General features: G+C 48.7%; 2 protein-coding genes across 3 annotated transcripts in view; one reads left to right on the forward strand and one right to left on the reverse strand.

Moving 5' to 3' along the window:
• Positions 1-6,158: 6,158 nt before the first annotated feature.
• On the reverse strand, positions 6,159-12,945 carry fam167b (family with sequence similarity 167 member B). The gene is made up of 2 exons (XM_061256161.1): positions 12,283-12,945; positions 6,159-6,482 (listed from the first exon to the last, which is right to left on the reverse strand). The coding sequence occupies exons 1-2, from the start codon at positions 12,589-12,591 to the stop codon at positions 6,219-6,221; spliced, it is 573 nt and encodes a 190-aa protein (XP_061112145.1). The 5' UTR covers positions 12,592-12,945; the 3' UTR covers positions 6,159-6,218.
• Positions 12,946-16,585: 3,640 nt separating this feature from the next.
• zgc:154055 (uncharacterized protein LOC556036 homolog) overlaps positions 16,586-22,500 on the forward strand; it is an 18,194-nt gene continuing 12,279 nt past the window's right edge. The window contains exons 1-4 of one of the 2 annotated variants that reach the window (XM_061250343.1): positions 16,586-17,139; positions 18,252-18,311; positions 19,480-19,588; positions 19,888-20,013. In XM_061250343.1, the coding sequence (XP_061106327.1) occupies positions 16,955-17,139; positions 18,252-18,311; positions 19,480-19,588; positions 19,888-20,013 (480 nt within the window). In that variant the 5' untranslated portion in view covers positions 16,586-16,954. The remainder of the gene's footprint in view (positions 17,140-18,251; positions 18,312-19,479; positions 19,589-19,887; positions 20,014-22,500) is intronic. The other variant, XM_061250349.1, reaches the window with a different exon arrangement.

Consider the following 22,500-nt stretch of genomic DNA (forward strand, 5'->3'; position numbering starts at 1 on the left):
CCCCCCACACTGTGCCCCCCACACTGTGCCCCCATACTGTGCCCCCCATACTGTGCCCCCCATACTGTGCCCCCCACACTGTGCCCCCATACTGTGCCCCCCACACTGTGCCCCCATACTGTGCCCCCCACACTGTGCCCCCCACACTGTGCCCCCACACTGTGCCCCCCACACTGTGCCCCCCACACTGTGCCCCCCACACTGTGCCCCCATACTGTGCCCCCCACACTGTGCCCCCCATACTGTGCCCCCCACACTGTGCCCCCCATACTGTGCCCCCCACACTGTGCCCCCCACACTGTGCCCCCCACACTGTGCCCCCATACTGTGCCCCCCACACTGTGCCCCCCACACTGTGCCCCCCACACTGTGCCCCCCACACTGTGCCCCCATACTGTGCCCCCCACACTGTGCCCCCCACACTGTGCCCCCCACACTGTGCCCCCACACTGTGCCCCCCACACTGTGCCCCCCATACTGTGCCCCCCACACTGTGCCCCCACACTGTGCCCCCCACACTGTGCCCCCATACTGTGCCCCCCACACTGTGCCCCCCATACTGTGCCCCCATGCTGTGCCCCCCACACTGTGCCCCCCATACTGTGCCCCCCACACTGTGCCCCCCATACTGTGCCCCCCACACTGTGCCCCCACACTGTGCCCCCCACACTGTGCCCCCCACACTGTGCCCCCCACACTGTGCCCCCCAGACCCTGAAAAGGACCACAGTGGAAACAAGCCTTTGTTTGTGCGTTCACGATTTTATGATTTTATTTGTACAGTATTCTGCAGCCACTCTGGCAAGGTGGACCAATTGCGTTTTAAAAGAATGATTCAAAAAACAGTTTCAGTTTCATCTTAATACTTGTAGCCTCGCCCCAAAAAGATGATGGGTGCAGCTTTCTTCTTTACTCTCCAAAATTATGGGATGGCTAAAGTTAACTTATTACAGAGGCAGCCTCTGTTCACGTTTTTAAACAACGCCTAAAAACATGTGGCTTTACCTCTGAGCTTCTTCCTGACTCTGGCACTTACTGTGTATTACTCAGCGTTAGCTTTCTCTTTTTAAAATGTTTGCTTTTGATGCAAAACACATTGTTTATGTTTGTTTTCGTTTCGTTTTTAACATTTTCTACTTGTTTTATTTCAATATAAAGCTCCATGTTTGGTATGAAAGGTGCTAGTTTGTTATTATCCGTTGTGTCTGTGTCATGAGATCAGATCGCATTTTGGCCAGTTTTTTTTTTTTTTTGCAAACCTGACCTTCCTAAAAGAGTGGTGATTGCGTGTCAGTTTTCAGCTGGAGGAATGCAGATGTTGGGAAAATGTCGATGCATAAAAGTCCAGTGTAGTGTTACAGATGGGCGTTTCTGGGATTAGCCCGGAATGTTCTGGTATTCCACCATTTCCCCAGGATGCAGCTGTCTCTGGTCCATCTCTTCCATCGAGGTGCTCCTTTCAGTCATAACGTACAATTTCAGTCAGACGGTGGAGTTTCAGTCAGACGGTGGAGTTTCAGTCAGACAGTGGAGTTTCAGTCAGACGGTGGAGTTTCAGTCAGACGGTGGAGTTTCAGTCAGACGGTGGAGTTTCAGTCAGACAGTGGAGTTTCAGTCAGACGGTGGAGTTTCAGTCAGACGGTGGAGTTTCAGTCAGACGGTGGAGTTTCAGTCAGACGGTGGAGTTTCAGTCAGACAGTGGAATTTCAGTCAGACGGTGGAGTTTCAGTCAGACAGTGGAGTTTCAGTCAGACAGTGGAGTTTCAGTCAGACGGTGGAGTTTCAGTCAGACGGTGGAGTTTCAGTCAGACGGTGGAGTTTCAGTCAGACGGTGGAGTTTCAGTCAGACGGTGGAGTTTCAGTCAGACGGTGGAGTTTCAGTCAGACAGTGGAGTTTCAGCTGTCCCGGTCTCTGAATGGCCTTTGGTGAGTGTTTGCCTGTACCCTGCAGTCTCAGTAGATGTCACAACCAATCACACATGTGGAGAATTACTGACACAGTCACGTGACCGGGTGTGGCCAGGTCATTTGATCAGGTGCGTGGCAGGCTACCTTGGGAGGTGAGTCGAGCCAACACGGGGCATTAGAGTGGAACAACGCGTGTCATTCCCAGCGCGTGTCATTCCCAGTGATTGTCATTCCCAACACGTCATTCCCAACGCGTGCCGTTCCCAGGGCAAACCCTCCTTTAACCATGGAACTCGGATCACAGATTGCAGCCATCAACCAGAGATGTCAAACATGTTAATGTTTTAATAAAATATTTGTGGTCTTACATTCACACGCTGGGCTTGTGCGGAGGATTAGCATGTTAAAGGCAGTGCTTTTAACCCAGATAACAGCTGGGTAATACCCACAGCATCGACTCCATGGTCCTCATCACACCTGGGTCAAACATGTCACCGTTTGGATTTAAATATATTTCTATGCGTTACTGAACCTGGTGAAAAAAACAGCTCAAGCTAGGTTCGTTGACCAATTCAGACCAACTCCCAGCTCAACATGGTATGAAGTTATGTTTTGAAACAACTGCTAGCTGGTTAACTCAGACAAGCTATGGGCACTAACTGGTCGACCAGCTCATACCCAGCTAGACCAGCTTCATGACCAGCTTGACCAGCTTCATGACCAGCTTGACCAGCTCAATTCCCAAGCTGGCACAGCTGGGGTTTACAGCAGGGGAGCTTGTCTGGAATATTGAAATTTAAAAAAAGGTGCAAATCCCACCTTCTGGTCCTCGTGGTTGGCTGAATTGCACCAAGATCAATCCAGCACAGAAAAACACTTGTGTTTGAGTGTGTGTGAATGGGTGAATGAGAAGCATCAATCGCACAGCGCTTTGGATAAAGGCGCTATATAAGTGCCGACCATTTAGCATCCAAAACAAACACGTCGTTTGACCTGGTCCTTATCGGCGCTCGCCGAGTGTAATGAAGAGGACATGGCGATCACCTAAAACCACAAAAGCACAGACACTTACACCTACAACACAGGAGAAGGCTTCCACACGCTCACAGAACTGAAGGGACTGGAGGGCACTGCCCCAGGGCGTTTGGACTTTTTTAGGCACTTTTTCTAACCTTTATTTCCGTGACTACAGGCAGAAGCAAACAGACGTGGACTGACAAACACAGAGCATTTCAGCACTTAGTACACACTCGTATCCATGGCAGCTCATAGACACCGCACAGATAACATGGCTTCTGATCCATTTATACAGGTGAGTATTTACTGTGGGGGAATAACAGCACTGCCCCTGCTAGAAATCCAGGCCACCTGCCCAGTTTCCTAACCGCTCTCCCACCCGCCAGTAAACAGGTGTACACACATGCAGACAAGCATACGCTCACATAAACATACCCACACATGAACACACACACACACATAGAAACACACACACACGCACACAGGACAATGTGTGAAATAATAAAAACCTTATGACTTGAGTCAACTCAAACGAAATTTGGGAAAAATAAAAGAAAATACATTCATCTCATATTAGTTTTTTTCCCCTGAACCATTATACAGTACACACAGCCAGGGGTATTTCATTTACTTGGCAAAATGGTTCTATATCAATATTAATATTCTCTCCAGTGTGTGTCTCCTGCCTGTCAGTCAGTCTGAGACTGATGCTCATTGGACAAATATTTGACGGACAGTCAGCAGGGTGAGACATCTCTGTCTAAAATTACTAAGCCCCCACCCCTGCACTTTCTCTCTCGTTCATTCAGTTTCTCACACACTCACTCGCTTTCTCTCTTACACACTCACTCGCTCTCTCTTACACACTCACTCTCTCTCTCTCTTACACACTCACTCTCTCTCTCTTACACACTCACTCGCTTTCTCTCTTACACACTCACTCGCTCTCTCTCTTACACACTCACTCTCTCTCTCTTACACACTCACTCTCTCTCTCTTACACACTCACTCTCTCTCTCTCTTACACACTCACTCTCTCTCTCTTACACACTCACTCGCTTTCTCTCTTACACACTCACTCGCTCTCTCTCTTACACACTCACTCTCTCTCTCTTACACACTCACTCTCTCTCTCTTACACACTCACTCGCTCTCTCTCTTACACACTCACTCGCTCTCTCTTACACACTCACTCGCTCTCTCTCTTACACACTCACTCGCTTTCTCTCTTACACACTCACTCGCTCTCTCTCTTACACACTCACTCTCTCTCTCTTACACACTCACTCGCTCTCTCTCTTACACACTCACTCTCTCTCTCTTACACACTCACTCGCTCTCTCTCTTACACACTCACTCACTCTCTCTCTTACACACTCACTCGCTTTCTCTTACACACTCACTCGCTCTCTCTCGTCCTCTCTCAGCCCTGAGCCCGGTCTGTCTGTAATACGCAGGAAAGCGAGGACAGCCACTGTGAGTGATGCGCCTGACCTTTAAAAGCACGCAACAGAGACAGGAGAGGAGGATGTGTGGCAGATGGAGGGGGAAAGGGAGAACCGTCTTGGCATGACGACGGAGATCAGAGTGAGCGGCCATTTCTCCTCCAGGACAGGATTTATCTCCTTCTGCGCTTATTTCTGTTCACTCCCAAAAAAACAACCATACTCTTGAGAGGAAGAGCTGCTCCTGCTTCCTGTGTGGAGACAATGAGGGGGCGAGAGAGGGCACGAGAAACAGTCTCTCTCTGCATCTATCTGTCTCTCTCTCTAACTGTCTCTCTCTCACTGTCTCTCTCTAACTGTCTCTCTCTCACTCTGTCTCTCTCTCACTCTGACTCTCTCCATCTGTCTCTCTCCATCTCTCTCTCACTCTGTCTCTCGCTCACTCGATGTGGGTGTCTGTCTCTCTCTCCCTCTCTCTCTCTCTTTGCAAGTGGGTGCTGTTTGGGTTTGTTCAGTGTCCGTTGTTGGTTTTATTTCAATAAGTTCTATAAGTCCTGTTCCTGGAAAATGTCCCAAGGTGTTTTTAAATCTCTCTCTCTGTGTTTCTCATGTTATCCAGTGGTCCCTGTGACCCTTGACCCCGTGACCCTGGGGTCACACGGCCCTCTCTAAAGGAGCGTGGGCGCAGACCGACCCCTCGGGGGGTCCCAGGGTCACCCGTCAGGGGGCACAGCTTCCCACAGCGATGCTAAGAGAGAGGGGGTGGGGGGGGCAGGAGGAGGGAGACAAGGGCTGAGTTCCAAACCGCATACAAGCATACTACTCATACTAAATCTCAGGCTGCTTTTCAGACGTGCTATGGGGAGTGTGCTATGGATGCGGTTTTGAACTGGGTGGGAGGGGCCAAGGCCCCATCGGACCAGTAACGTGGAATACACCAGTGTCCATGGCGATGAGCTTCAGTCGGGTGACGAATGCCGTTTCCTGTGAGATCACACCGACGGGGGGGCGGGGCTTTGCCGAAGCGGGCGGGGCTTCACTGGAGCGGAGGCGGAGCCACAGCGGGTTAAGAATCGCGAGTTCACAGGTGTCCATTTTTCGGTGGCACTTAAATAGTCACGTTACATTACAGTTATCCAAAGCCACTTACAGTTGATTAGACTAAGCAGGGGCCAATCCCCCCAGGAGCAATGTGGGGTGAAGGGCCTTGCTTACTGGGGCTTGAACCACCAACCTTCCAGGTCCCAGTCAAATACCTTAGCCACTAGGCTACAGGCACATTAGCCACGAGACTACAGGCACATCCGGACGGGGTGCGAGGGGGCGGGGTGTGGGGGTCGGGTATGGGGGTCAGGGTGTGAGGAGGAGAGGGGGGGTCAGGGTGCGGGTTCAGGAGGGGGGGGGTGGGGGTCAGGGTATGGGGGTTCAGGAGGGGGGGTGTGGGGGTCAGGGTATGGGGGTTCAGGAGGGGGGGTTGTGGGGGTCAGGGTATGGGGGTTCAGGAGGGGGGGTGTGGGGGTCAGGGTATGGGGGTTCAGGAGGGCGGGGTGTGGGGGTCAGGGTATGGGGGTTCAGGAGGGGCGGGGTGTGGGGGTCAGGGTTGGGGTTCAGGAGGGGCGCGGTATGGGGGAGGGGTATGGGGGTCAGGGTGCGGGTTCAGGAGGGGCGGGGTGTGGGGGTCAGGGTATGGGGGTTCAGGAGGGGCGGGGTGTGGGGGTCAGGGTATGGGGGTTCAGGAGGGGCGGGGTGTGGGGGTGGGGTGTGGGGGTCAGGGTATGGGGGTTCAGGAGGGGCGGGGTGTGGGGGTGGGGTGTGGGGGTCAGGGTATGGGGGTTCAGGAGGGGCGCTCCTAGCACAGGGAGAACCTGCGGGAGTTGATGTTCATCTTGGTGAGGCCCAGGTGCTTGAGCGGGGTGGACAGGGCGAAGGCGGCCTTCAGCGGGATGTCGCACAGCAGGTCCGACTCCTCCTCGCACTCCTCCAGCTCGTACGTGGCGTCGTCCAGCATCTCCTTGTGCCGGTGGCACACCTGCTCCACCTTCAGCCGGTGGATCTCCGCCCGCAGCCGGATCAGCTGCCGCGCAAGCCGGTTATCCTGCAGCTGCATCTCCCTCTGGAGGGGAGAAATCACCCCCATCAGACCCCTGAATCAGACCCCTGAATCAAACACCTGAATCAAACACCCGAATCAAACCCCTGAGATACAGCCTGAATCAAACCCCTGAATCAAACCCCGAATCAAACCCCGAATCAAACCCTGAATCAAATCCCTGAATCAAACACCTGAATCAAACCCCTGAATTAAACCCCTGAGATACAGCCTCAATCAAACCCCTGAATCAAACCCCAAATCAAACCCCGAATCAAACCCTGAATCAAATCCCTGAATCAAACACCTGAATCAAATCCCTGAATCAAACACCTGAGATACAGCCTGAATCAAACCCCTGAATCAAACCCCAAATCAAACCCTGAATCAAATCCCTGAATCAAACCCTGAATCAAATCCCTGAATCAAACACCTGAATCAAATCCCTGAATCAAACCCCTGAATCAAATCCCTGAATCAAACCCTGAATCAAACCCATGAGATACACCCCACAAATCATCCCCAAATCACCCCCAAATCAAACCCTGAATCACTCCTGAATCAAACCTGGAATCAAACCCTCTCAAAATGTACTCTGTGAACTTATCCAGCTGAGCCACATGTTCCCCCCAGATGTTGGCGTTCGTGTGTCTCTGGATCAGAGTGTCTGGAGCCTCTCCTGCTTCCGTGAGCATCCAGTGGCCCAAATGCAATGCGCTTCTTAAGCTGCTCTGGAGAACGGGGCCTGCAATATGCTGCAATTACTTTTAATTCTGCCCTACAAACAAAACATATCAGCTTACTGAACAAGCGTCTCCAGAGCCAGTGTGCAGCGTCACCAAAAACAAGTTTATCTTAAATACTGTGTCCTCATATTGGGACTTAACATCCTATTTATATTACTGTTTTGCTAAGTAAAACACAAACATATGCCAGTGAGGTGAGACAGTTTTACTCATTTCAAGAGTTGCCAATGGGATAAGAGGATTTCACTTGTCACGCAAAAAACGTAACTTAAAACCAGCTATTATGTTGGACTTGAGGGAAAAAATATGATTTTAAGTCTCATTACACGACAGACAGTTTTGGACTGTGTGAAGTCCGGTTCGTAAAAAAAGGATAGCTTCAAAATAAATAACACACCAATGAGGAAATAAGAAACTAATGGTTTGGCTGGACTTTGTGATCGTCCTGAAGGGCACCTGCAGTGTGTGAATTCAGCCAAAGCGACCTCCTGATGGATTAATGTCCCATCCTGCAGGCGCTCCGTCACAGAGTAAACCTGCGTGTGGTTTAACCGGGGGGCCGGCGACCAGTCAGCTCACGCTGCCAACAAACACTCCCAGCAAACCCCAAACGATCTCACACGGCTGCTGCCACACAGTACCGCCGTTATGACGCCGACAAACATTCCAGCAACGCTGTGAGAACATTCGGTGACAGCTGGGAGCTGTGGTGCCTGGTACGCTGTGGGAGAAATGTTTCCAACGGGAGACTGTCTCCCACAGAAGAACCCGACTGTCGTTCAAGGGTTCTTTGTTGGGAAAAATGGTTCTTTGTCCGGGAGCTTTCACACTCCACACCTACGACAGAGGGTTCCGTAAAGAACTAAAATGGGTTCCCCTATGGAATCGAGCCAAACAACCCTTTCAGAACCCTCTTTTCTCAGAGTGTACTGAAACCTAGCAGTACTGGAAAATGTTTTATGTTAAATCAAGTCTAGGGTACACTCTACTCAGAGTAAATGTAATCCCTCCGTGTTTAAATGGAACAATCCACACTGAGCATTTTAACAGAAGCAGGAGAATAATCGGTTAAAATAAACTGTGCGAATAAGCTCATGAAAGGTCAATCATGTGCGTAACAAACAGGCTAATCTCGGGATTTATTTAGCCACGTATAATCTCATTATTCCACGATTGTTACAGCAGATTCCTCTGCAGGGATGTGAGAAGAGTTTTCTGCTCAACCGTGACAATGGCAAATATTCATAGCCTTTTCTTGAAAGCCTTCAGAAAGATCGCAACAGGGTTGAGGTCAACTTAGGAAATGAGCTGAAATGCAATTTGGTTTAAAAGCCTGATATGTTCTACGGGGGTTTCTCCAGTGAATTCATTTAGTTTCATTAACTGACTGAACTGAACTGAAGCTATTTACAGAAATGAAGAGTAATATTGTCTCCGTGGAGGAGCCCTGTCGAGTTAGAGGGTTCTAACGTTCTTCGTCAGGCAAACGCGTTCGATGGGGGAACGTTCACACTGTTCACACCTGCAGTACAGGGCTCTGTAAATAACGCACGCTCCCACACACAGACGCGAGGAGAATCACTCTGAGCACGTCGTGTGGGTGAAGGGCAAACCAGAGAAAGACTGCTATCTGCTACCCCCAGAGGGACTGGGTCATGGCCTTTTCACAAACCGCAGAGAGCTTTAACACAGCCGCAGAGAGCTTTAACACAGCCGCAGAGAGCTTTAACACAGCCGCAGAGAGCTTTAACACAGTCACAGAGAGCTTTAACACAGCCGCAGAGAGCTTTAACACAGCCGCAGAGAGCTTTAACACAGCCGCAGAGAGCTTTAACACAGACACAGAGAGCTTTAACACAGTCCCAGAGAGCTTTAACACAGTCACAGAGAGCTTTAACACAGCCACAGAGAGCTTTAACACAGTCCCAGAGAGCTTTAACACAGTCACAGAGAGCTTTAACACAGCCACAGAGAGCTTTAACACAGTCCCAGAGAGCTTTAACACAGCCACAGAGAGCTTTAACACAGCCGCAGAGAGCTTTAACACAGTCACAGAGAGCTTTAACAGTCCCAGAGAGCTTTAACACAGCCACAGAGAGCTTTAACACAGCCGCAGGGAGCTTTAACACAGTCACAGAGAGCTTTAACACAGTCGCAGAGAGCTTTAACACAGCCGCAGAGAGCTTTAACACAGCCGCAGAGAGCTTTAACACAGCCACAGAGAGCTTTAACACAGTCACAGAGAGCTTTAACACAGTCACAGAGAGCTTTAACACAGTCACAGAGAGCTTTAACAGTCCCAGAGAGCTTTAACACAGCCACAGAGAGCTTTAACACAGCCGCAGAGAGCTTTAACACAGCCACAGAGAGCTTTAACACAGTCACAGAGAGCTTTAACACAGCCACAGAGAGCTTTAACAGTCACAGAGAGCTTTAACACAGCCACAGAGAGCTTTAACACAGCCACAGAGAGCTTTAACACAGCTGCTCCGCTATCAATGTTACTGGGATGAAACAGCCAGACAGATCCCAGTTATTGTGGGGGCACTTTGGGCTGGCACCAGGTTTCTAACTGAGATCGATATAGCGCCCCAGTATGTCCTCATCCACGAGAGGCTCCCACTTTTCAACCAATTACAGCCAGGTTTTCACCTGGCTAGATAAGCAGGTCTAGCGACATCTAGATATCTAGATATTCAGGTGAAAACCCGGCTATGATTTGGTTGAAAGGTGAAAGGTTTCTTGCCGACTAGGACATACCCAGTCTATATCCAGGTGAAACCTGGGCTAAATTGGTGCTAATTTAGTCCGTTTGCGTCAAAACGTCTGTCAATCCCAGACTTGCAAGCCCTCTAGATGTCTGGATTCCAGAGTCTTTTGCTCACTGGGAAACAACGATAACGTTATCGCTCGTCCGTAGTTTGGTGCCACGCTCCGTAGCGTGTCTCTGTACACCGCACCACTCTCTCTCACTCTCTCTCCGAATGTAGCATTTAAAAACCCCACCCCACATCACTCACTGTACTCCACAAAGCCACACCCAGGCCGGGCCTGTATCTCACGGTCAGGTGTGACACCTTCACGCAGCAGGAATAAGCCATGATCCTAACCCACCTAATTATTCCAATAATTCAGCACTCGAACAAAACCTCTGAAACATAAAATAATACTTCTCGCACCAGCTCCTAAAAGAGACACATTATAGTGAATGATTATTACTGAGCATCAAAGAAGTTAAATAGGTTTTAAGGCATGTCCTCGGGGCACAGCTATGTTTAAATACAGCAAGTAACTGTAAATGAACGGAACCTTACTAACACACACACACACATACACACACTCACTGTGACCCCCTAAACACACACGCGCACACACACACACACACACACACACACACTGTGACCCCCTAAACACACACACACACACACACACTCACACACACACACACACTCACTGTGACCCCCTAAACACACACACACACACACACACTCACTCACTGTGACCCCCTAAACACACACAGACACACACACACACACACACACACTGTGACCCCCTAAACACACACACACACACATGCACACACACACACACACTAATACAGAAGATTAAAATAATTCACTTCCACGTGAATTACGGCCAGTGAAATAGATTTCCCCGCATACCACAGTCTCATATTACATGCTCAGGGACACTTAAGTTCTGCGAATGCGGCATTATCCTCTCTATTGTGGATCCTGCTCTCATTCACCTGGTGAGACAGGAACTCGTTTTTGGCCACGGCGCACATGGCACATGTTCTTCCTGAAATAGTATCTTTAAAATCCACCACATAGACATAACCACACACATACCGGCAGACAAAAGACACGGGCGAGTCCAGTCGTCGTAGTCGGAGCGTTTAAACCGTAAACTACAGCCAGTGTTTGCAGACAGCGGGGTGTCTGTTCAGTAGCGTTTGTAGCGTTTGTAGCCATCGTGCACAGAACTGCTTCTGGATCACAAATGACAGAATCGTGGAGATTTCGACAAAATGAGAAGATCTGAGAATTACAGGGTTCTTACCTGCCATATCTTCGGTTCTATCTACAGATATTGAGATATAGATGTGTTTATTGTCAGTTATTTTGTTTTTATGACTTAGGACTTACACCCAGATTTTGAATGACAAATGCAGCATGTATTTGCACTGCATATAAGTCACTTTTCACAAGTAATTCTCATGGCACGATTTCTTCCTGATTTACGCTAAACCAGATTTCTTCAAAAGGCTTGCCTAACAGTTTTTTAGAAGTGATGGCCCATAATTGTAGCACCCCGGGGCAGAAAACTGCTCCCTCCTCTAACGTTGCTCCGAGCTGGATCCACTGACCGGCGTTTTGGTCCATAATGCAGCATCGGTTGTCTTGGAACAGGGGAGCACAACTCCGGTCCTGGAGTGCCATTCTACCTGCTGGTTTTTCTTCCGACCAATTACTTTCATTTTAGTTTTCTTACAGCTCTATAGCTTACACTGGTTCACTCCTGCACTGGATCACAGTAAAGTCTTTAGGACACACCTGCAGTCTGTGATTGTAGCTGGTGGTTATACAAATGAGCAAGATGCAGTATGATTTAGCGAATTAAATATTAATATATAATACATAATTAAGAGCAGAAGTTGCCACAAAAATTCTGAAATGGTTTGGTCCTTGCTGTGCACCCGTTTTAGAATCAGTTCAGTGGCCAATCGCAACATCAAAAGAGCTCTCAGTGGTTTGATATGTTGATAAAATGCAAGGCAATCCCTTTTGCCAATTTAAGTATGTTACGATACAGACTATGTTGTATTGTATTGTAAATTAGGATTGCGATACAGATTGAGAGATGACATGCATTGCCATAGTAACTGTATTTTGGTCGTAGCGACGGGCGCGAGAACACCTTTCCCTCCTTTTTAAAGCACAAAGCATTTTAAAAGGTTGATTCTAATCATCATTGTTAGTTCCGTGTCGTCCATCCGCCGAACCGTATGCCTTAAACTGAAGTTAAACGGCGGCAGCCTGCGCTTAAAGTCGCCAGACCTGTTGCTCGTCACTCACCAGCTCTTTCCTCAGCCAGTCCAACGCGTCGTCCAGCGTGTCGAAGCCGCAGACGTTCCGCACGGTCGGATCCGAGTCCTTATCCATGACGACTTCCAGCGGGGCGGCATCCTTCTCCGCGGATACCGCGGTGCCGTTCGGGCTCGTGGGCACCTCTTCCCACGGTCGGCTCTGCAGCCTCTCCTTCCACTCCAGGTACGACGGCCGGCGCGTCTGAAGTTTCAGTTTCGCGGTCAGCGCCTTCAGGCTGTCTAAGTCTTCGGTCTCCGCGTCAGAGTCCTCTTCGCCCCCCAGTTCTTTAAACTCCATGGTCGGGGAAAGTGTAGGGAATATAGAGGTGAGTGTGAAGAGATTCCCGGCTGGTTGGGCACTGTAGCGTGCCGGGGAAGAGTAGCGCTGTTACCGCAGTTTATCATCCACGAAGTGTGGGAAGTCTGGAAGCTGCCTGCGCGTGGTTCTCCACTAGCCTACTCCAGGAGATTCCCATTATTTTTATACCGTCAACACAGAAGTGACCGCCCCTATTTCTGTTTCGAGGAAGGGAGAGGGAGAGAGAGAGAGAGAGAGAGAGGGGGGGGAGCGGGTAAATCTGACTACGGAAGTTTTCTGACGGATGACGGACAGCCTTTCCCAGCTCGGCCACTCGAATGACCACGTGCCCACTGTAAACACGCTGGCGCTTTGCGCGCCCCCGCGCTCGTGCCGAGCTTTCACTCACTGGCTACTGCTGCTCACGGAATTTTTTGTTTGTTTGTTTTTTTTGCACCATTCTTTGCAAACTCTAGAGACTAGTGTGCGTGAAAATCCCAGGAGATCAGCCGTTTCTTAGATACTCAGTCATTCCATGGTCAAACTTAGATCACATTATTTTCTCCATTCTGATGGTTGAACATTAGCTGAAGCTCCTGACCCGTATCTACATGATTGTATGCATTGCACTGCTGCCACATGATTGGCTGATTAGATAATCACGTGAATATATAGGTGTAATAAAGTAAAAAAGTTGAGTGTGCATCCCCATGTTTGTCCAGTGAGCATATTGTGCACTAATAGTTAGTTCCGCACGCAGATGATGATGCATTCTTCACTCCTCGTCTACTTGGCCTACATTCAAAACATTCCATTCCAAGACTCGTCCGATTCGGGGTTTTTTTTTCCGTCATTCATTTTACATCCTGACATGCGATACACGAGGCAGCGCAGGTGCGTGCCGTTCTCCCGACGCCGCTCGGACCCAGTGAATTAGTGCTTGTGGCAATATTTATTGTTGTCGCTGCTGTTTTTGTTATTGCTGCTATGTATAAACAAAACCCCATTCACGTGGCACAAACAGACACCGCGCCACAATATCCATGTCTCAAACGTGTAAAATGTTTTTTTTTTTTTTTTAAATTTTTTAAACAAGCCAGCCAGCGCCATTTTCCGCAACGAGAGTCGCCCCGTCGCTCAAATTTCCGCACGTGTTTTTCCGCGGCCCGGAGCTGCGCATTTAGGGCAGAGCGCTGGAGGATACGTGACGAAGACGACACTATGGTGTGGCTTTTAGCTTTGCCTCGCCATGGGCTATAAAGGTCAGCGCTCCTGGAGATGCCCTGGCTCTCGCCTCAGGTAGCGAAGAGTTCACACAAACTCAGAATCCACAACATCAGGGGGTCCTCAGGCCCCTGCTCCTGGGCAAGCCCCTGGGACCTGGTGGCACTCGCTTGTAGTTTCCAGCACTCGCATCAAAAATTAAATAAGTGTAGAGACCATCACACCTGGTTTCTCGGGTCCAAATTGGAATCCAGATGAGAAGTAAATTGAGAATAAAAGCCAGCAGGCTTTCTAGGAGTCTACTCCAGGAGAAGTTTAGGAACCCCTGTGATATATTTTCTTGAATTGTGATCTGCGTATGTTCCAGGAGAAACTGAGCTCTAACGACGGAAGGTTTTCATTAATTCGCATGGATTGGCACAATTGCGGGCACGCGGAAATGGGTGCCGGGTTTCATGGAAGCGGATGCCAGGAACGTCACTCGGCAGCGTAGCGCAATGCCAGTGAGAAAAAAATACCTCCGACCTCGTTTACATTGCGGTTATCTGGCGCCATCTGGTGGAAGTCTCCAACACAACACTGCCTGATTGTCGGGGCTTCAGATTAAAATGACCAATAGGGTCAGATTCTAACTCATTGCGCCCGCATATTTAGCGAACCTGCATATTTTTGAACCTGCATTTTAAAAATAAACCAAAAAAATGTAAATACATGTTTTTTGAGTGAATTATTTATATTTTTTGTTGATTCCATCTGGATAGTGCATACTGCATGTGCAACAACTGCCTAACAAGCTATTAGTCTAGGCCAGGGGTCGGCAACCCTGGTCCCGGAGAGCCGCAGGGTGTGCTGGGGTCCTCACTCCTGGTCCCGGAGAGCCGCAGGGTGTGCTGGGGTCCTCAGTCCTGGTCCCGGAGAGCCGCAGGGTGTGCTGGGGTCCTCAGTCCTGGTCCCGGAGAGCCGCAGGGTGTGCTGGGGTCCTCAGTCCTGGTCCCGGAGAGCCGCAGGGTGTGCTGGGGTCCTCACTCCTGGTCCCGGAGAGCCGCAGGGTGTGCTGGGGTCCTCACTCCTGGTCCTGGAGAGCCGCAGGGTGTGCTGGGGTCCTCAGTCCTGGTCCCGGAGAGCCGCAGGGTGTGCTGGGGTCCTCACTCCTGGTCCTGGAGGTGAAAGCAAAAACCAGCACACCCTGTGCCTCAGCGGACTGCGGACCCCTGACCGAGTCCGTTTGCCAGAATACAAAATATAAATACATGTTTTTTGAGTGAATTATTTATATTTTTTGTTGATTCCATCTGGATAGTGCATACTGCATGTGCAACAACTGCCTAACAAGCTATTAGTCTAGGCCAGGGGTCGGCAACCCTGGTCCCGGAGAGCCGCAGGGTGTGCTGGGGTCCTCACTCCTGGTCCCGGAGAGCCGCAGGGTGTGCTGGGGTCCTCAGTCCTGGTCCTGGAGAGCCGCAGGGTGTGCTGGGGTCCTCAGTCCTGGTCCCGGAGAGCCGCAGGGTGTGCTGGGGTCCTCAGTCCTTGTCCCGGAGAGCCGCAGGGTGTGCTGGGGTCCTCACTCCTGGTCCCGGAGAGCCGCAGGGTGTGCTGGGGTCCTCAGTCCTTGTCCCGGAGAGCCGCAGGGTGTGCTGGGGTCCTCAGTCCTGGTCCCGGAGAGCCGCAGGGTGTGCTGGGGTCCTCACTCCTGGTCCTGGAGGTGAAAGCAAAAACCAGCACACCCTGTGCCTCAGCGGACTGCGGACCCCTGACCGAGTCCGTTTGCCAGAATACAAAATACATCCAGAATCCTCTGTGAGGGAGATCTGATGTGAGGGAGATCTGAACTGTTTCACAGTTTGAAGAGACTCTGTATGTGTGTGTGAGTGTGTGTGTGTGTGTGTGTGTGTGTGTGTGTGTAGTGCATAAATGTGTGTGTGTGTGAGTGTGAGTATGTGTGTGAGAGAGTGTGAGTGTGTATGTGTGTGTGTGAATGTGTGTGTGTATGTGTAGTGCATGTACGTGTGTGTGTGTGAGTGTATGTGTGTGTATGTGTGAGTGTGTGTGTATGTGTGAGTGTGTGTGTATGTGTGTGAGAGAGTGTGAGTGTGTGTGTGTGTGTGTAGTGCATGCACGTGTGTGAATGTGTGTGTGTGTGTGTGAGTGTGTGTATGTGTGTGAGAGTGTGAGTGTGTATGTGTGTGTGTGTGTGTGTGTGTGTGTGAGTGTGTGTGTGTGTGAGTGTGAGTGTGTGTGTGTGAGTGTGTGTGTGTGTGTGTGTGTGTGAGTGAGTGTGAGTGTGTACTGGTGACTACTGACTTTTTGAACCTGTGTTCAAAATTGGAATTAGTGATGGACAGGCAACTCCCCACAGGAGTAAATAATCATAGTTATGGGGAGGCTATGGCCTGTGGTTTTAGACTAGTTGGTACGTTAAAAAGATCAAGCCAGCAAGAGTATTAATGCGCAGCTCATGAGTGCAAGACCATGCATCCTGGCCTCCGGGTTGCGTAATGGCGCATGCAGGAAGGGGGTCGCTGGTGCGGTCTGCAAAACGAGATTCGAAGGTTAGGAACTTGTGAATTGAATATGCATTAAATATGTTAATCGGGTCTACGAAGCCCACTAGGACGAAGGGGACTTAGTGGCTACAATTTTACTGTTGTCGTTTCACCACCATAAAGTGTTTGACGAAACGGTCTTTGAAAGAGTGTGGTTTTGGGCTGCTGTGGTCGTGCTGGAGCTGGTGGCGGTGGGGGGCGGATGGGGGGTGACAGAGTGTAAGCTTTTCTGAGTACTCACATGAGTCGACACTGTTTCCGACTTCCTTAGCAAAAATAATAAGAAAACGAAAGCGGCAGTTCACGGACCGTTTCGTGTCCAGCTGCCGAATCGGAGTTTGGAACTTTCCAGAGGCTAGCACGGAGATATGAGCCCCGCAAAAGATAACGGCGTTGATATCCTGTCTTAAACACGTTCCGTCGGGGTTAGAGACACACAGTGTGGTCGGTTGCCCGCGCAGACCGTTAAGACCGTTCGGGAGTAGGCTGCGTTTCCTGAGGGGCTAGTCGCTTAATGTCCACCTCGGGCAGCGATATCCGAGAGCAGTCTTCTCGCCGCCTTTTCTCCGCCGTGTCGGTATGAGTGAGGAGTGGAGATGGAGTTCTCGGAGCACATAAAGACCGCTAACGTGGAGGACGTGGAGCTGACACGGCCCCTCCACCCGCCGATTAAAGGGACCCTGTGCGTGACCGCCCATCACCTCCTGTTCTCCGGCAGAGACGGGGACAGTCCCGCTCAGCTCCTGCTGCTTCTGAGAAACATCGATGCCATCGAGAAAAGGCAAGTAACAACAACCAGTTAGCGTTTGATTGCAATGGGTTGTTTTATTAACCACTGCTACCACTACTAATAACTCTAGTTCATTCTAATAACATGACCTTCCTAAATGCATGAGCCTCTACGGACAAGGAAAGAAGCGGTGAATTGACTTGTTTTCAAATGTTGTTGGCGTAGCCAGTTAACTTTTAAAAGAACATAGGCTAATTGTTTTGACGCTAATTACAATGCGCTATTGAAACCTAGAAAAAACGATATTTTATTGAACAATGTGTGGTGCTTTGCTATGCATGCTGTTATAGCTATTCATAGCGAATAACTATCAATCTTTAGGACCTCTAAGAGTTCCTGGTGTCCTCACCATTAGTGTACTAATTTTTAGGACACCAAACTATTGCTTGCATGGTCGTTTATGGAAAATAGACTTATCTATTTTCATTTAATTGAATGCGTAAATCCTGTTGTATGAGTGAACAAGGTTAAATATTAGAAATGATATATTTTGTATGGAGCCCGGTCAACTGTGGCACAGGTCTGGAAAATATGCTGGCTTCTGTTTGAGTTTCCCTATCAGTAGGCAACAGGTGTTGGCTTCGCACTCAGGTAGATTAACTTGGCAAACATGTCATGAGCTTGAACAAGAAAATGCCCCTGTGCCCTTTACCGCAATAACAGAGGGATGAGAGTTTTGTGATAAAACAAACATTTTAGAATCCGGATTCACCCTAGCGAGACATTTCCTGTTGTCTCGCGGCGACTCTTTCTCTGGACGGCACAGCGTACCCTCCCCGATGGCTTCATTAATGGAAAACCTGCGTTGGTTGAAGATAATGGTTTATTTAGGTCAGGATTCACTTGGCAAACCTGCGTTGGTTGAAGATGTTTTATTTAAGTCTGTCATTTTGTCACGTTATTTTGCAACGTTATTTCGTAGCCGACACCTTTTCTTTCTGCGTTGACACACGCACACGGAGGAAACGCCGGAGCTGACCAGTAATTCTGCCACCGTGTTGTTGTGAAAGATTAGATGAACGTGCATTTTCTCTCTCTCTAACCAAGTGACACTAACAACACCCTCTTTTACCCTCCCGTTGTTTCTTCCTGTATGTGCTCAGCGTTGAAAACCTGGTGGAATACTCAGGCCTGTTTCGTAGGAGTTCAGGCCCGGGTGAAAGGTTTGATATGAAAACGTTTCGGCTCCGCTCCTGCTTCGTCTGTCCGTCAACGGCTCTTTTGGAACGCTTTAGCTTATGCCAGTGTCAATGCTAATAGGCAGCGCCTATTAACGCCTACACACACACACACACACACACACACACGCACGCACGCACGCACGCACACATTACACATAGCCTAATAAATGTAACGTATAGTATATGTGAATTGCAAAAGTACACCGACCATCCCTTCACAACGAGGCATACAAACACGTACCAGGGGGTACTATCCACAACCAGAGACTTAAGACAGGGCAGGGTGGGTCCACTTTGTTTTCTTCCTACTTAAGTTAACGAGTTTGAGATTTAACCCCCCCCCCGGCCTCTCACTCCCACACCAAAGATTTGTTCGATAAACGCGTTGCCAGTCAGCTAAAGGCGACCCTAACCGAGAGCAACGGCCTATCTCGAATTTGAGGGTTATGTCGTCAGAGAGCGTTGCCACGGTAACCTGCCACGAGCCTTCGCTGCGCTTCACCCTGCTTTCACTGGCGTGCTAACCCCGCTGCACGTGCGGTCCTGCTGCTCGCGCCTGCAGAAAGAAAGACGGCCTCTCCCACTGGTTACGCAACAGACCAGACCCGAACAAAGGAACTCCCTCTACACTGCATTGCCTACCCCTCCTTTGTTTGACTATATATTAATGTCTAATGTGCTGTAAAACATAAAGGAGAGACAAATGTGTTATGAAATATAAAAATAATGAAATATATTTGAAAGCTATTAGCATCCCTGCTGTAAATTGCAGCCATGCTAGCTTGACCTGCTTGAGAATTGAGCTGGTCAAGCTGGTCATTAGCTGGTCTAGCTGGGTATGAGCTGGTCAACCAGCTAGTGCTGGTAGTTTGTCTGAGCTGCTGTTTTAAAACATGGTCAATCCATGTCAAGCTGAGAGCTGGTCTGAACTGGTTAACCAGCTGCCAAAAACCTGTTTCAAAACCTAGCTTGAGCTGGGGTTTTTTCCAGCAGGAAAAATGTTTTCCATGACAAAAGCAAATTTAGTCAATGCCTCATAATTAAGGAGAGAGCAGCTTTCAGAACGTGCACATGTGTAAGGCTGTTGTGTAAAGCATCACGGGGTGGGTTGAGGAGAGAGGGGCATGCTGGTTATTGTAGTTTTCTGCAGGGCCGCCGGTTCCTCTGGGACCATCACCGTCAAGTGCAAGGACCTGTGTGTGCTGCAGCTGGACATCCCCGGCATGGAGGAGTGCCTGAACATCGCCCGCTCCATAGAGGTACCGGGAGGGGGGGAGGAAAAAACTTGGTTATACTGAGTATTACGTGTACACAATTCGCACACACACACACACACACACACACACACACACTTATTCTGAATACTTTTTGCCATCGCCCCTGAAGTGTTCTCTGAGTGTTCTCCATCTCACATTACAATCTCTCTCTCACTCCCTCTCCCCCTCTCTCTCTCCCTCTCCCCTTCTCTCCTCTTCCCCCTCTCCCTCTCTCTCTCCCCCTCTCTGTCCCTCCCCCCTTGCTCTCTCACCCCCTCCCTCTCTCTCTCTCTCTCTCTCAGGTGCTCTCCTCCCTGGACAGGGTCACAGAGATGTATCCCTTCTTCCACAGACCCTCCTCCCTCAGCCTGCCAGGCCGCTGGGGCTTATCCTCTCCTGAGGAGGACTTCAGCCTCATACAGCCTCTGGTACACACACTATACACCATACACACCATACACACTATACACCATACACACCATACACACACTATACACCATACACACACTATACACACTATACACCATACACACCATACACACTATACACACACTATACACCATACACACCATACACACACTATACACACACTCTACACCATACACACACCATACACACCATACACACACTATACACACACTATACACCATACACACCATACACACACTATACACACACTCTACACCATACACACACCATACACACACTATACACCATACACACTATACACACACTATACACACACTCTACACCATACACACACCATACACACACTATACACCATACACACTATACACACACTATACACACACTCTACACCATACACACACCATACACACACTATACACCATACACACTATACACACACTATACACACACTCTACACCATACACACACCATACACACACTATACACCATACACACTATACACACACTATACACACACTCTACACCATACACACACCATACACACACTATACACCATACACACTATACACACACTATACACACACTCTACACCATACACACACCATACACACACTATACACCATACACACCATACACACACTCTACACACACTCTACACCATACACACACTATACACACTATACACACACTATACACCATACACACCATACACACCATACACACACTATACACACACTATACACCATACACACCATACACACACTATACACACACTATACACCATACACACCATACACACACTATACACACACTCTACACCATACACACACTATACACACTATACACACACTATACACCATACACACACCATACACACCATACACACACTATACACACACTATACACCATACACACCATACACACCATACACACACTATACACACACTCTACACCATACACACTATACACACTATACACCATACACCCCATACACACACTATACACACACACTATACACCATACACACTATACACACACACTATACACCATACAAACCATACACACTATACACCATACACACCATACACACACTATACACACACTATACACCATACACACCATACACACACTATACACACACTATACACCCTACACACACTATACACACACTCTACACCATACACACCATACACACACTATACACCATACGTACCATACACACACTATACACCCTACACACACTATACACACTACACCATACACACTATACACCATACACACCATACACACACTATACACCATACACACTATACACCATACACACCATACACACACTATACACACACTATACACCATACACACCATACACACACTATACACCATACACACCATACACACACTATACACACACACTATACACCATACACACCATACACACACTATACAGCATACACACCATAAACACTATACACCACACACACCATACACACACTATACACCATACACACCATACACACACTATACACCACACACACTCACACCACACACACCATACACACACTATACACCATACACACCATACACACACTATACACTATACACACCATACACACACTATACACACACTATACACTATACACACCATACACACACTACACACCATACACACACACCATATACCATACACACACCATACACACTATACACACACCATACACACACTATACACCATACACACACTCACACCACACACACACCATACACACACTATACACCATACACACCATACACACACTATACACTATACACACCATACACACACTATACACACACTATACACTATACACACCATACACACACCATACACACACTATACACCATACACACCATATATACACCATACACACCATACACCATACACACACCATACACACCATACACACACTATACACCATACAGACACCATAGACACACCATACACACACTATACACTATACACCATACACACACCATACACACACCACACACACCATACACAAACTCTACACACCATACAAACCCACATACAGCCTCTGGTACACACCATATACACCATACACACACCATACACACACACATCATACACACACTATACACCATACACACCATACACAAACTATACACACCATACACACCCACATACAGCCTCTGGTCCACACACACTCACACACACACACACACACACAATTGATAAAACAATTAAATATTTGTCCCTGATCTGCTGGTAATACACATGCACGCACACACACACTCACACACGGACACACACAAACAAACACCATACACAAACTACACACCATACAAACCATACACACCATACACACACTATACACCATACACACCCACATACAGCCTCTGGTACACACATTATACACCATACACACACCATACACACACACATCATACACAAACTACACACCATACAAACCATACACACCATACAAACC

The sequence above is a fragment of the Conger conger genome, chromosome 1 (assembly GCF_963514075.1).
Source record: "Conger conger chromosome 1, fConCon1.1, whole genome shotgun sequence".
Taxonomy (NCBI): Eukaryota; Metazoa; Chordata; class Actinopteri; order Anguilliformes; family Congridae; genus Conger; species Conger conger.